Raw genomic sequence first — 16599 nt, 5'->3', positions numbered from 1 at the left:
TTATCATAGTCACACTGTAGTCTTCTTCACAGCATCCTGTTGTCTGCATTTCTCAAGGGTTTTGCTGTCGTTCCAGCACCAGGCCTATATTTCTCTGTACTGCATCACATTAATGGGAAGTAGCTCATTCTGCACATACTAGATTCCTAGATTCTTTTTTTTCTGCTATGGATATAAATCTGTGGTTGTACCATACAGAGAAAAAGAAAGGCATAAAACCCAGTCATAGCTGCCTGATCATAGGAGATTTAAATTTTAAAATCAAAGTGAGTTAAAAACAAAACAAAACAAAACCAAAACAAACACAAAACTCCAGACAGCTCAAGACTCTTTCAGACAAAGAATGCCTGTCAAGCTTCTGCCCAGGGGTATTGCAAGCTCAAAACCCTTTTTTAAGGGCAATAATGTATTAGTGGGCTACCAAACTAGAGATACAGTGAAGACTTAATGAGGTATATTTTCATTCACTTAAAATGTGATGCTAAGAGTTACTGAAGATAAATAACTGGCATTCCCTTGGCTTCTTAATTCTTTGGCACTAATTGCTGGGGATGGAGAAATTTATTAGAGTATCTTCATGCTCTCTGGTGAACTGAAATCAAAAAAAAATTGATTGTAGAGTAACTCATGAGGGTTAGAAGTATTTTCTATTCCTATAAGGAATAAAAGAAATAAGAAGGATAATAACTTACTATTTTGATAATTTTTATACATTATTATCATCTTATTTGATGAAAAAGTTAACTACAGTACTTTGTAAATGGATGCATGTTGATATTTATGCATTTTCTTCACAGATTGGTATTTCTCCTATTAGAGAATAACAATTATACAGTCTTTGGGGTTTTGCAAAAAAAAAAAAGAAAAAAGTTAATTATTATGTTAATTTTGGGAATACCCAAGCTACAACTGACACTATAGAAAAGGCAGCTATAGAAAAGACATAATCAAGCACTATTTTTATTTTTTTTTATCCAAACACTGTTGCCTAGAGTACTAATATTTTCACTTGAGCTGTAGAATAAAAATTAGAGCAAATCTGATCATCTCAGGACTGGGAATTTTATGGGCATAGAATACTGTATTTTAGCGCCACCTGGTGCCTCTGACACAAGAATATTGCAAAGTACACCACAAAACTTTTTAAAAATACTTTTATTTGTTTAATAATAACTATACATATCCTATCTAATTAATTAATATAATTTATTGTTCTTACTTATTACTTGTAATATTTTTTCATTTATTTGTAATCTTGAACAACATGGCAGTATTTCTTAAACATCTTCATGCCTTCAGCAACTGTTGCATTTTTTGATGTTTCTTTGGTGCTAGCATATATAAAGGTTGTGTTTCTTGTGAAACCATAAAGTCATGGAATTGTTTGGGTTAAAAGGGACCATCAAGATAATCTACTTGCAGCCCCCCTGCCATGGATAGGGACACCTCCCAGTAGACCAGGTTGGTTAGAGCCCCATCCAGCCTGGCCTTGAACACAGCCAGGTATGAGGCATCAACAGCTTCTCTGGGCAACTTGTGCTAGTCTATCACCACCCTCACAACAAAGAACTTCCTCCTAATATCTAGTCTAAACATACTCTATTTTGAATCTATTCCCCCTTGCCCTATCACCACATGTGTCTGTAAACAGTCCTTCTCGGTGTTTCTTGAAGGCTCCCTTCAGTTACTAGAAAGCCACAATTAAGTCAGAATGAAGCCTTATTTTTTCCAGGCTTAACAAACACAGTTCTCTTATCCTTTCCTCATAGGAGAATCCTTTAGAACATTTTGGTGGCCCTCTTCTGGATTTCCTCCAACAAGTCCGTGGTTTTCTTGTGCTGAGTCACCCAAAGGACTCAGGGTGATGTCTCACCAGAGCAGAGGGACAGAATGACTTCCCTTGACCTGCTGCCCCATGCTGCTTTTGATGCATCCCTGGGTGCAACTGGCCTTTTAGGCTGCAAGTGCACATTTCTGCTTCATGTCCAGCCTCTCATCCACCAGAATTCCCAAGTCTTTCTCTCGATCTGTTCATATCCAGCCCACCCCTACTATAAGGTGTAGTGCAGCACCTTGAGCTTGGTCTTACTAAACCTCAGGATGTTCTCACAGGCCACTTCTTAAGTTTGTCCAGGTCCCTCTGGATAGATCCCATCTTTCCTATGTTTCACTCATACCACTCAGCTTGGTGTCATCTGTGAATTTGCTGAGAGTGCACTCAGTCCCTTCACCTGTGTCATTAAGGAAGCCATTAAATAATATTGAACCCTGAGAGACACCTTACGTCATTGTTGTCCACTGGGATTCTAAGGCATTCACCGCTACTCTCTGGATGTGACTATCCAATCACTTTCTTATCCATCTGACAGTCCTCTGATCAATTCCATCTTTGCCCAATTTAGGGAGAAGGATGTTGTGGTGAGCTCTTGTGAAAGGCTTTACAGACGTCCAGAAAAATGATATCTGTAGTGCATCCCTTGTCCACTGATGTAGTCATATAAACACACTTTTCTTAAGGCTAGTATTTTTTAAAGTAATATATTTATGTTGAGTCTTTTAACTAAGATCTTTACCATGAAAAGGAAAAAAAGCTACTATAACTACATGGAGCTATTTCTAAAACTTGTAGTATTTTACTACTTTGTGCTTAATCATGCAAGTGATTTAGTGTATTTCCTTCAAAATCTTTTAAAAGTAATTACATAGTCCAGTGAGCACAGAAAAGAGCAAAATAAAGGGAGATGAATTTTAAATCACATCCTGTGTTGATGAGCTACTATCTGTAGTTCATGAGTTATTATTAAATTTCATTCTGATGAGAAACTTGAGCTGAAATGGAATAGTTCTATAAAGTTTCAAATTAATACTTGTAGCAGTGAAATGCTGCTTCGTAGTACTAAGCTATCAGGAAAGAATCCACACTTTGAACATCAGTCTGAATCAAGTGTTATGCATTTAAACAAAATAATTAAAACATAAAATCCAAACTAGAACTATAAATGTGCTGTCACAGATAGTTTAAAGTTTTCAACTACTTGTTTAAACATGAGTTGATAAATATATTAATACAGGTCACTGCAGAACAGTAGATACAATCTATGCACCTTAATATTTGAGTTAACCGCTCACACTATGTAATACAATGCTCTCTGAATCATGTACTTCTAATCTAATTTCCTCGCTTTTGATGGAAACTAAGAATTATTTGCATTTTCATCAATTTCACCATGACTGGACATGCTGAACAAGTTATTCCATTTTATGTTTGTGCAGAAACTGTAAGAATTCTATTTTCCTTTTTATGCAACACATACCCATAATAAGGATAATAATTAAAAGCTAATCTCAGATGAATTGCTATTGTAAATTGTAATGTACTTGTGTTCCAGCTTCTATTATCAAAGTGGCATAAAGAGCTGTTATTCTTTACCTCTCCTCATCAAAAAATAAAATTAAAATGTCATAGGAACATTCTGAAGCATAAGACAGTGCTGTTGACCAGCCTTGTCTATTCTAATCAAATATTTCTCATTATAACCTGTGACTATATCCAGCATTTCCCAAAGGGGGATCTGGTTCAGCAAAAGTCCAGCAGAATCTAATACCCATTTCAATTCTGTGACTTGCCTCATTTGTGGTAATTTTGCCCAAGTGGCATTCCTTTGGTCCAGCGTGGGGAAGGCACCATAAGCTTTGTTTCCAAGCTCAGTTCATCAACTGTTCCAGGCCCAAAGCAACACACTAGAGAGACCACAGAAGATGAAGATTTGATTTTCTTCCATGTAGGATCTAATTTTGGGGGGAGAGTAATTCTACTGGGAGCAAAGCAATTTTTTATTTCATATCAAATTGTTCTGTGAAATTAATTTACTTTCCAGAGAAAGAGAATCACAACTTATCAAGTCTGTATTATGTGAAGAAGTGATAAAATTTAGGAAAAAAAAAAATCCCAGCTGATAGTTGCTCATAAAAATATTACTGTGTTTTCTACTTTTCAACAGGTGGGAAATGTTGTTCAATTTCAGTGTAAAAAAGGACACCTGCTCCATGGCTCAACAACACGAACTTGCCTTCCTGATCTTACTTGGAGTGGAATCCAGCCAGAATGTATACGTAAGAAATGACTTTTTTTTTTTTTTCCTTTTCTCAGTTTTTTTAATCTAGATTATTTAGCTGCAGTAACATTGTCATTAAGTTACATAACTTTATTAACTGAAAGTTAACAGAAATTTGTACTATTAGCTTTCAGCAGCTAGAAATATGAGTCTGAGTGAATTTTCATATAAAAAACAATAGAACTAAAAAAAAAAAAAAAAACCACAAAAAAAACAGAGAGAGAGAGAAAATAGTCAGATCTTCTTCCATTGTCAATTTCTATCTAAAAGGGTGCAACCCTTCCAACTCAGGAGATGGTGAGAATAGGACATATCAGAAAGCCTTATTCTAAAATATGCAGAAAAGCATATAATTAAAATCTGTTCCAGTAAGGAGTTTGAACTGTTTCCCAGCCAAGGAGTCACAGTATTTTAAGATGGGGAAAAAAGTGTTTTCAATTGGAAATTTTTGAATTTGAAATAGAATCTTTTTAGAGTATAGACAACAGCACTTCATTTCATCGATCTTTACACTTTGGTAAACAATGATCATTTACTGAAGATATAAGATCATGGTTAATCTTTGTAGTTCAGTTAGTCAGCTGTATTTTTCTGGAAATAGTCTTACCTTGTAAGGTCTGACCACATAGAATCACTTCAGTGAATGGAGAGCATATCCACAGAAGGAAAGAGCATTACTATTGTCTCAGCTGGTGCTAGGGTTAATCATAAGCTAACTGCAAATCAGTAGCTCAGTGTGTTGAAAGGTGAACTCTGCTCTTGGAGGTATGCTGTCTTTGAGATAACACATAAATCCCACATTCTGGTGATTGTAAAATATATAAGACTCTTCATTAGAAATGGTAACTAAATTTTTCTGATATTTACAACTCACCTTCAATTTCTCCTTTATCTTTCATAGTGTTTTCCAACTCACCATTTACTTACTGTAATACAATGTATAACATATATACATAAATAGGATAAATGATGTAAATCACTAGTAGTGATTGCTTTCAAGTCTGGTATGATGTGTGCTGTTTCTGTTCTCATATGCAGACAATATTTTGTTCATGCAGGTACATTTAAGTCTGTTCTTGGTCCTTTGGAATTGAAAGGTTCATGTTTAAGTGTGCATTTACAGACTCGCAGTGATATTTTATAGGCTATATAGTAATTTATAATGTGAATTAAAATATATTAATATGTAATTCCTATTGATTTTTCACTTTGTTAGTTAATCGTCAGAATGGGCATTTATTATATTTTCAGAAATATTTTCACCATTTTGACATAGGAATGTTTTATCTTTTCTTTGTAGCTCACAGCTGTAAACAGCCAGAAACACCAAGTCATGCTAATGTTGCAGGAATGGATCTTCCATCACTTGGTTATACATTGATTTACACTTGTCAGCCAGGCTTCTTCTTGGCAGGTGGATCAGAGCACAGAGCCTGTAGGTCTGATGGCACATGGACTGGGAAGGTTCCAGTTTGTGAAGGTAAGTTCTTCTGTTTCCCACTGCATGTGCCATCTGTCGTATTTCAGTGCTTTTCTTTACTTGCAGTTGGCACATGCACACAACAATTTGATTTGGCCCAGTCAGCGTGTTTTATGAAAGGCAGGTCCTGCTTGATGAACCAAATCTCCCCCTATAACAAAGTGACCTGCTTAGTGGTCTCTCAGTACTTGGCACTGGTGAGACCACACCTTGAATAGTGTGTACAATTTTTGACTCCTCACTCCAAGATACTGAGGTACTGGACTGTTCCCAAGGAAGAGGAATGAAGCTGGTGAAAGGTTTGCAGCACAAGGCTTATGAGAGCCTAGGGAAATTGCAGGTCTTTTCCTGCAGAAAAGGATGCTGAGGGGAGAATTTATTGCTCTCTATAACTACCTGAAAACAGGTTGTAGCAAGGTGAATGTTGGTCTCTTCTTCAAATTAACAAGTGATGAGAGGGAATGGCCTAAAGCTGCCAGGTGAGGCTTAGGTTGGACATTAGGAAAAATTTTTAGGAAAAATTAGGAAGGATTGTCAAGGATTGGAACAGGCTGTCTGGGGAAGCGGTGGAGGTAGATGTGTAGATGTGGCATTTAGAGCCATAATGTAGTGAAGGACTTAGTAGTGTTAGGTTAGCTATTGGGCTATAAGATCATAGAGATCTTTTCCAACCTAAATGATTGAATTATTCTGTAGTAATTTTTGAAAAAGATGCCTAAAGTCCAAGAAGATGTCTGAATCACTGTGTGAAATTAATTCATAGGGCTTATTATTATTTTATATTTTTATGTAAGGAACTGTATACTATACTATATATATACTGTATACTATACTATACTATACTATGCAATATAGTATATATAGAATATATATACTACTATAGAAAACAAAATGTATCTACTTTATCCTTGCTGTTCCAATCTTTAACTTTTTTCTAATTTTTAGTACCCACTTTGTCACTATAGGACATGAAAACACCGTAGCCAAGTCATGGTGAGAAAGGTGGTTTTCATGTGAGATAAGGAATATACTCAAGTGTAGGAACTGTTTGGGATTTTATTTCCTGAATAATTAAAGGCCTTTTCAGATTACTGTTACCTAATGCTTCAGATGTGGTTATCCCCAGGGCTTTTAGAGAGGCGTTCAAAGGCTTTGTAGCCAAACATTGCTACTTGGAAGGGAAATAGGAAATGAATAGTTTGTACTACTAAAGAACAGGTGTCCTGGATTTGCATGCCAGGCAAGTGCTGGGGGAAAATAAAAGAGAGCTTTGGAAAAGTGCTAGAAAGCTAGCAGCCAGGAACCTTATGACTTGTTCAGTAGTTGGAAAGTATTACAGCAGGCCAAATGTGATTCATTGATTGTATTTTGATTCAAAAATTTTCTGCTGCTGCTGTTGAAAGAAGTTCACCTCTTATTGTGAACTTCCCAAAAATAACTTGGAAATAGATGAAAAGGAATAAAACGTTTGGAGCTGAGAGCTCTAAAGGGATGTGTAGGGGAACTAAATTAGAATTTGATCCTTTAAATACAAAATTGAAATCTTGAAAGTCCTACTCAAATATCTGGACCTAGAAACTTAAACTTCACAGTTAACTAGTTTTAGTTTGGGATTTGCATCTAACATTTGTATTTAAGTTTTATCTGGTGTTTCAAATTTCAGTTGTAGACTTGACTAGAAATTTATTCAACTTGACAAGGCAAATTGACTCATCACCTTTTTATGCTAAAGCCCACCTGGAAAATGTGATCCAGAAACTTCTAACCTGAACTTTATGTAGTCAGAAAGTATATGCTGTTGAACCATTCCCCCCAGGTCAACAATGTACAGTGAAGCTCAGTAAGTTTCTTTCAAAACAGAGAGGAAATAGAGGTTAATCTATCAGTAGTAACAGTCTATGAGAACCTTAGGCTATATTTCAACCCCCGCCCTTGCTTCTTTACCATTTTAACATGTATGACAAGAAAAGACCTTTTGAAAAAGCTAGAATTTATTCTCAATAAAAATATTCTGAGCCCTTCTTGCAAAAGTTTTCTTTTTATGCATAAACATACTCAGCTCAGGGGGAAGGCAGTTTCTTTTTTTGTGTAATTTTTAGAACATGGATCAGAGAGAAAAGGCCTGGGTTCAAGCCCAAGACCCAAAATACAAAACACTGAAATCACAGTTGGAGCAAGAAATTGAGTGTAGTGCTACATGAGAATATTTTATATTAGGAGACAGAATTATTTGTCTACTTTATGTTCCAGTGAATCTGAATTAGTTTCTCCAAAGTAAAACAGCTTAATCTCCAGGAAATTATAATGTCCTAGTCCTAATTTAGTTCATGATCTTCAGTGATGGGAGAGTTCCTGGTCTAAGCAGAGAAGAAATCATATTCTCCAACTTCCAGTTCTTGTATCACCTGAACAGAGGGAGATACTGTGGACAGCCTTTTTTGTTTCTTTCTTTCTTTCTCTTGTTATCCTTTAAAGAATCGGGGACCTTCTCCTTCAATATTAAGTGATTAAGGCAGCATTTATGGGTTTTCAGTCTTGAGTACAAGATGTCTCACTCAGTAATGTTGAAGATAGTTAAGTCCTGGAGAGAAAGGCTTTCAAGCTCCCTTTGGTTATGTGTATCTCTACCTTTTGGTCTTACATTACAGTCAATGCACTGTTTGTTGTTTGTAATCCAAGTGACAAGGCCAGGATTAGATGTTATATTAGGAGGCATCTCACCATGCACCATATCAGGTGCATGGTCCAGGACCGTAAATCCTGAAACGTGGATTCTGCAGTGAAACCCTGCACTGTCTGACTGCTGAAAATGACTTAATAACATCCAGGTGCATGATTTAGGAGGATATGGAGGAACAGAATAAATTTGTGTGCAAGTGCTCCTGTGATACTGAGGTTTGATGCCAGCTGAAATCTCATTTGTATTTGAGTTTTAAACATCATCCCATATGCTTTTTAGCAAATAAATTTTATGATGGAAGTTATTTTCTTTGTTTCTGAGTAACATTTTTCTGCTGATTTATCTTTATATCATTTATTTTTTCTAATAGCTGGTTCTAAAATATTAGTGAAGGATCCCAGACCAGCATTGGGAACACCAAGTCCCAAACTAAGTGGTAAGTACTCCAAAGTTTATATTGTTATAAACCGTTTCTGCAGGAAAAAAAAAAAAAAAAGAAGATCAGTTTAATGAGATTGCACTGAGTGATTTAGAATGGGTAAAAGATATTAGATTAGGCACTTCATTAACAAGGGGGAAAAGATAATTAAATTATTCCCTAATTTTGAAGTCCATCTACCATATGGTATAATTTATATCTATATAAAAGTTCTGTTATATGATGAGAATTTTATTTGTTTCACTGAAATCACTGTGTTCTGTATAAGATTCTATGCAATTTACATATTTACAAACTGTACTACTCACCTTGTAATAATTTCAAGATATTTTTCAGTTTTCTTCAGTCCTGCACTTTTTTTACATATCACTAATTTAAATTGCTTTACCTAAATACTGAGTATTAGCCTTGAACTTAGCCTTTAGAAAATAAGCTGATTTTAGCTGAGACAAGGTAATCTCTCCAAATCTGTCTGAAGTCTCCAGTGTTAACAGATTTGCTGAAGACCATATTTTATGTCCTGACAAGAGAAACTGTCTGTCCACAGAAGAGATTTTTTTGAAAAGAGCAGTCTACTTAACTAAAGTTAACTTTTGGCTGTAATAAACCTATTGAGTTTCTATGATATTGAATAAGATTTAAAAGTAGTACTTTAGCATATGGGGATTTGGGGGCTTTTTTTTTTTTTTTTTAACATTTTGTGTACCAGCTCAGAACAGTGTTTTTCAATGATGTGCTGCTGAATGTTAGACATCAAATTTTTAATTCATAAAATTTTCATTTATTTTGTGCAATCCCAATTAACTGCCAATATAACACAAAAAGATCAGTTTTCATAAAAGTAGGAAAATATATTTCCAGCAGATTAGAAATCAACAGCATCAGAGCATTTCCACCATGAAATTTCCTTGCTTGTAGGTCTGGTATCTACATGTTTTTTCAAGAAAGACATACAAATATAAATACACATACAGAGACAGAAAAACTAGGAAAGCTCCTTCACCCTTCATGGAGAAGATCTGTCTTTGTATTGCATAAAGTAAATGATGAAGGAAAACTGTGGATATTCCAGTGTGCCCCAGTCTTGGATTTAGAGGTGTCTTGAGAGAGAGAAAAGAGCAGAGGTTGTTCTCTGCTTATCTGACATGAGATGCCAATGCACACATGAATACAGAGCTTTAAGTTTGGTGTGAATTACTTCAAAAAATGTGCAAGTGCTGATTTTAAATAGTGATTCTTACATTCTGTAACTCTGATACATTACTTTGGAAAGTGTAGTAAGCCCATCCCAATCACTTTTAATTTAATTGTTTGAAAGGTATCTTATGTTAAGATTTTAAAGATTTGCATGTATCAGTTTTTACATCATAGGTAGCTTTTTGTTGTTTTGGTGGTGTTTTTTGTTACTGAAATAGCATTACTTAAATTAATAATTTTTCAATTTGCTAATGATAAGTATTGAATGTGAGGGTATAAATCTAGCATATTTATTCCCCAGCAGACTATGATCTGTTATAAATTTTACATTAGAGATTTTTTTTTTTCTCTTTGTGGAGCTCATAGTGTTTTTAAGCATTTGAAAAGACAAAACATTATATATATATATTTTGCATTAAAAAAAATTGACTAGTTGATAAAGAAAATGCTTATAATATCTAATGTCATTTAAAGAAAACAGCTATATCTTTTTTTTTTATATCTAAATAGATACTAATTCCTGCAAAATTCAATGCTAGCCATACGTCCCTAGCTTCTGTGCTGGCACAGAAAACATTCTGCAGTGAGTGGAATGCGATCTTCTGGCTTAAGCTTTTAGAATTTGTGAAACTGGTTAACTCTGGGACACATCCATATTTTAGGAAAAAGGCAATTGAAGATGTAGCTGTAGTTGTGTTCTTCAGTGCATATACATTTATTTCATAAAAGTTCATGCCAGGTTTCTATGTTTTTTATCTGAGAATTATGCCTAGGAGATTTATAAAGAGTAAAGGAAAGAAAATCATATTTATCATACATTTTGTTGGTTATTTGACTTTTTAAGTACTGGATATCGCAAAATGTATTGAAACATGTTTTCATCTGAATAGTTCCTGATGATGTATTTGCCCAGAATTACATATGGAAAGGATCTTACAATTACAAAAGCAAGAAGCAACCCATGACATTGACAGTCACCAGTTTCAATGCAACTTCAGGAAGAGTAAATGCAACACTGACAAATAGCAATATGGAATTGCTGCTATCAGGTATGTGCTAAAGAAAACAAATGTCCTTTCTTTTTTTTATTGTTCTGTCTTACGTACATTGGTATCCTGCAACTTGCTACATAACTTAAATTTTATTATCAAATAAATTTTCACTGCATTTCAGTTCCTTTTCAAATATAGGGATTTTTCCACTTCTTTCCTTCCCCTTGGTTGTTTTGTTTTTACTTTTCCAGGTTTTTAATATATTTGGAGTTAATAATCAATAAGCAGTAAAATAATTATATTAATTATCATGTTTCTCTTTTAAACATTTTAAATAATCCTCAAGTACTGTTCCTGGGATTCTCTTAATTCGTATTTATAAAATTTCACCACAGCAGCCATATGTTGACCTAGAAGGTCAGAGATACCTAATGAACATGGAAAGAAACTAGAGCTGACATTTGTTAGATTCATAGAATAAACCTATATTGCCAAGGCTCATTCATTTGGGCTTAGTGGTTTAACATGAAAGTAAGTCTTCTCATTAGCTCAGAAATTATTTGTATGGAATGATACCTCCTATAGGGCAGTCACCAATCCTTAATGTGGAGAAGACTTTTATTTTTTTCAATTTAGGCATGTACACAAGAAATTATGAATTTGTAATCATTGCCAATGGAAGATGAAATCACCAAACATATTGTGGTATTTTATTTTCATTTCCTAATTAACAAATAATGATATTTGGGTTCTATATAATTATTCTGCAGGAACACAAATGAGTCAATAATTATGTCTACAAAGTAAATAAGGTTGCATATGAGTCTTCTCATTATATGAAAGAAACTCTCTTGTAACTGACTACTAACTGATGAAGAACAATCCAATCATAAATTTATTTTTTTTTTCTTTTCAATTTAGCAGCAGCTTTTGGAATAGAATTTGTGTGTGGATGTTCCTTTATCATGTTTTATATGTAATGACTAAATTATAATTGAAAGTAGGGGTGTGATATTTATATACACTCTTCCTGATTCAGAACAATATTTTTCCATTTCAAATCAGATTGCTGTCAATGTTCTGCCTAAGGCTTGAAGTAACAGCTGTGTGTATGGGATTTCCCTTCTCTCCTCTCTACAGGCTAAGCTAAAAACTGTTTCTATTGAAATCTTACGATTATTGAAATAATTTCAAAATAGAGTGCATCTTTCTAAACAAACAATGTTGACATTGGTACTTATTCTTCCTGCTTTTCCTCTTTAAGACAAGAGATGATGTGTTTATTTTCAAAGACAACATCATTTTCCTAGTCAACAGAAATATGACTTTTTAAAACTATATTCTACAGGAGTGTACAAAAGCCAGGAAGCTCGGCTAATGCTCCACATATATCTCATTAAAGCACCCTCCCATACATCTGCAAGCAAGTTGAAAGAGGAAAAATGGGCTATGGATGGTTTTGTGAGTATATTTCTGCTACAACAGAGAGGGATTTTTTTTTATTGAAATCATGCTGGTTTTTAAATCCAAAAAATCCTGAGACATATCAAATGGAATCTTTTTAGCAAGGCTGATTCATTAAATTACCTGAAAATTTTCTTGTTAAATGCAGGAGATCAGTCTGAGGGAAAATATGGGATCAGTCATAGAGTGTAGGCAAAATTAAAATGCATGTTAGTACAGAAGTCTTTCTTATAGGTCTATTTATTACAATATATTTTAAAATTTTATCATAATTAAACAAAACAATTTTGTAATAATATTATATTAATACAATAACAATTTTGATCATTATATTGGCATACATGTTTTATTTTTTGGTGAGTTTTAGATATACCTTGAAAAAGATGTGTCATATATATGTATAGAAAACAGAATACTCCAATTCAGCATTAGGCCCTTGGGGTTCTGGATCTGAGTTTATTCTTTAAAACAGAGGAAGAGAGTACATAACTGGGAGGAGGAGAGGTAAAGAAGAGGGTTAAATAGCCCGGGTTTCTGGGATGTGATTAAACCATGAAAATGACTTCCACGAGTAGAGAAAAAAAGTAGATTTTTTTAGGAAACAAAGAGCCTAAAATTATATGTGTGAGGATAAACACTCATTCATCCTTACTTACATCATATGATTTTTTAAGGAATTTATTGGTTTTCCTATTTTTCACCTATTGGTTAAGCACTAAAGGTTAAGCACTATTATATTTTTTTTATAACTGGTTGAACAATGTATTTTTTAAAAGGTGCAGAATGAAAATCTTAAACTAAACTCATAAAGCAATAAATGTACTAGTGAAAAGGCTTAACTCTTTTGGCTTGTACAAACTTTAGGCTTCACAAACATGCTCATGAGTTAGCAAAAGCAAAGAATTTACTTTCAGATTTCTAAATTTACAATAGTAGACAGTATACTCCCTACATTCTATATGCTATTTACATACTGTTCTCACTTGACCTTTTTTTTCCTTTGAGTCTTGGAATAGCACAAAGAGGCTGCTTTAGCCCAAAGTAAAAAATTCACCTAAGAAAGGCACTGGGTCTTCAGTGAAAACATAGCTTCAGGTCATTGCTGAAGACATACTGTGTCTTGAGAAGTTGGGAAGCTTAAGGGAAAAGATTGAAGGAAACCTACCTAGAAAACACTGAATTTTACCCTAATAACTATTCTTAGAAGCAAGTATCTGTCGAGTTGTATACAGTACACTACTTTAGACTGTACTTACTATAATAAGAGAGATAATCATAGGATCACAACCAGTTCCCTCCCTCCCACAAGCCTTTTAGTTTTTACTAGCATATTTTGGCCTTATTCTTCTGGTCCACATTTGTATAATTAAGTGCTTATTTGGATAGGCACTGAGAATAATCAAAAGAACTTCCAATTAATTTGAGGTCTTTTTAAATTCGTTTAAAACTAAGTATTAAAACCTCAATACTTGCATCCTTAGGATTATATGTAATATAAGTTTTTCAATCTACTTCCAAAACAAAACAGAAAGTTATGAAGCATATAAGAGCTTAGAAATGCTGACATTTGAACTACCAGAAACTTCAGGTCTGAGTGGTTTTAAAAGAATACAGTTAAAGGTAGTATAAGGTATCATATGGACCATAAAACACCAAGTCTAAGTCGTGCCTATAACAGTCTTGTCTTTTCTTTGGAACTTTATATATAAATTTCCTAGAAAAAGAAGTTTTTGTAGTGGGGAATAACAGCTACCAGTCAAGCATATTATGATATAAAATAGAATAGCTCCCTCTCAAATAGATACATGTAACTTGAAACCAAGTTTTCCACATTTAATTCTAAGTACTTTTTGTTTACAGGTTTCTGCTGAACCTGATGGAGCAACGTATGTTTTTCAAGGATTCATCCAGGGTAAAGATTATGGACAATTTGGGCTTCAAAGAATAGGTATTCAACAAATTCTAATTCTTTGCTAGTTCATTGTTCTGTATTCAGCTTTATTGTATTCAGTAGTATGAGGGTATCTGCAGGATGTTAACAACTGACATTTTATAGACTATTGAGATATTAATATCATTAATATTATGATCATTAATATCATTAAACTGAGTGGTAGTTATAAATAAGTTGTAAGGAGCTATAGATGACTCGCAGTCTGCTGCCTAATATACATATTTATTTGTAATATTTTGAGCAATTTTTTTATCCAATTATATGTAAAATGAATTTAGTTTCATATCTTAATAGTGATCTAGAAAACCCATGTTGTAGAATGTTTTGATAAATTGATTTCTTGCTTATGGTACTGAAACACCATTTCACCTAAACATTTGTTAAAAGAGGGAAACGGCTAAATATTTGCAGGTAAATATGTATATTACTTTTAAGAAGCAAAAATGTTACTTGATAATTGTTTATTTCCTAAAAATTAACTTCCTGTTTCTATACTAAGAGAGCTTTGATTACAGAGCTCTGGTGATAATTCTGTTGTGTTAATTAAGAAAAGAATTTAATTTTCTTTTCTAATGTTGTCTTAAGAACTGTGATATTTCTCCTTCCATGAGAATTTGAATTTAGTTTATACCAAATTTTAAATGATAAAATACTGTTGGAAATGCCTTGAAGAGGGCTCCTTTTTCACTAATATAATAGCTATTTAGAAAGAATTCTTACCTCCAGGTAAAATTCCTATATGTGAATGGAAAATTATGTTCTTTCAGCCACAAAGTATTGTCCATTCTTATTTTTTTTTTTCAGTGAAATCAGGAAATTCTATAATTCTTGAATGTGCTGGAAAGAGGGAATGTAAAGTCAAACTTTTCTCTTTTCACAATTCTAAGTCACAGTAAAATATACTGATCCTGTTTTTCACTGTAATTTTATATGCAAATTACTTTGAAAGAATTTTTAGAAATATCTTTATCAAGAAATGTTTTCTTTAATATAAGAAGTTATTTCCTTTTATTAACTTCTTAAAATTATTTGAGTCATCATTTGAGAAAAAGTAAAATGCAAGACTTCCTTAGCAAATTATTTTGATAGATTATTGCAAAATTTTTATTTCTTCATTTGATTTTTGGATGATATGTTTGACATTTTTTTGTGTAATATATTGAAGACAATTTTAATTGGTGTATAACTTCAAGGAAAAGAATGATTCAAAGTAAAATTGTATACAAGATTTAATTGTAGCTAGTCAATAATATCAGTATAAAGAAATTCACAATATTTGAACAGATTTTATTCACATAGTTGGGTGTTTGAGGTATTTTTTGTGTTTTTTTTTTAAATTTCTGTATATTGTCTTATACAGTCAAGAAAGTCAGAAAACATGATGACATAAGCAATTCATAAAAGATCCAGTTAAAAATCTTGAAAATTAACTTTGAAGATGCGTTAGAGAATCACAGAATCAACTAGCTTGAAAAAGACATTGGAGATGATCAAGTCCAACCTATGACCCAGCATCACCTTACCAACTAAGCCGTGTCACTGAGTGCCACATCCCATCTTTCCTTAAACACCTCCAGGGCTGGTGACTCCACCACTTCCTTGGGCAGCCCATTCCAATGCCCAAACATTCTTTCTGTAAAGAATTTTTTTATAATGTCTGGGTCATTGTTATAACCTTTCTTCACATTTAAAAGGGGTATAATTTGTTTGTGTAGATAATGTAGGTAATGTATTCTTCAGCCAAGCAGGAGGTCATATTTCTATTTTTTTTAATCAATATCTGTCTTTAGCTATTCAAAATTTTTCCTATCTCTTTCACTCTGTGTATCAGTAGCAGCACCTAAGAAAATAATGAGTTTAAATTTTCCTTTTCAGGTGATTGACCTTTTCCTTGATAGCATGTTTGTGTTTTATATAGTAGTGTTTATTAATTAATGAAATACACAAATAAAACCAGTACTATAATCAATCTAACATATGCATTATTATAAATTTGAATTTTTGTATCACAGTACAGTAATGAGTTTTCATTACATACCAAAGTTGAATCAAATGCAGAATTATGCTGTGAGATATTTACTGTACCAGACTAGGTGTACTGTTCTGCCAACATGTGGCATCCACATATTAATCAGAATATGGTATATATTAAGATTCCAGGTGGCCTCAGCATACAGCTTTATGCATGCAGCAGAACATATGATGATGACCCAGTAACAAGATGTTATTGAATTCCAAAGATTATGGAGTAGTATGTGCTGCTGATAACATACACATA

General features: G+C 33.5%; 1 protein-coding gene across 3 annotated transcripts in view; it reads left to right on the top strand.

Moving 5' to 3' along the window:
- Nucleotides 1–16599, top strand: part of CSMD3 (CUB and Sushi multiple domains 3) — a 569626-nt gene that overhangs the window by 549302 nt on the left and 3725 nt on the right. For all 3 annotated transcript variants that reach the window (XM_015619103.1, XM_015619106.1, XM_015619105.1), the window contains 6 exons: nt 4002–4113; nt 5416–5595; nt 8646–8711; nt 10802–10960; nt 12252–12364; nt 14228–14315. In XM_015619103.1, the coding sequence (XP_015474589.1) occupies nt 4002–4113; nt 5416–5595; nt 8646–8711; nt 10802–10960; nt 12252–12364; nt 14228–14315 (718 nt within the window). The remainder of the gene's footprint in view (nt 1–4001; nt 4114–5415; nt 5596–8645; nt 8712–10801; nt 10961–12251; nt 12365–14227; nt 14316–16599) is intronic.

Source organism: Parus major, chromosome 2, assembly GCF_001522545.3.
Source record: "Parus major isolate Abel chromosome 2, Parus_major1.1, whole genome shotgun sequence".
NCBI classification, from domain to species: domain Eukaryota; kingdom Metazoa; phylum Chordata; class Aves; order Passeriformes; family Paridae; genus Parus; species Parus major.
Note: the sequence above shows the minus strand (reverse complement) of the source record. Positions and strands in the feature narration are given on the sequence as shown.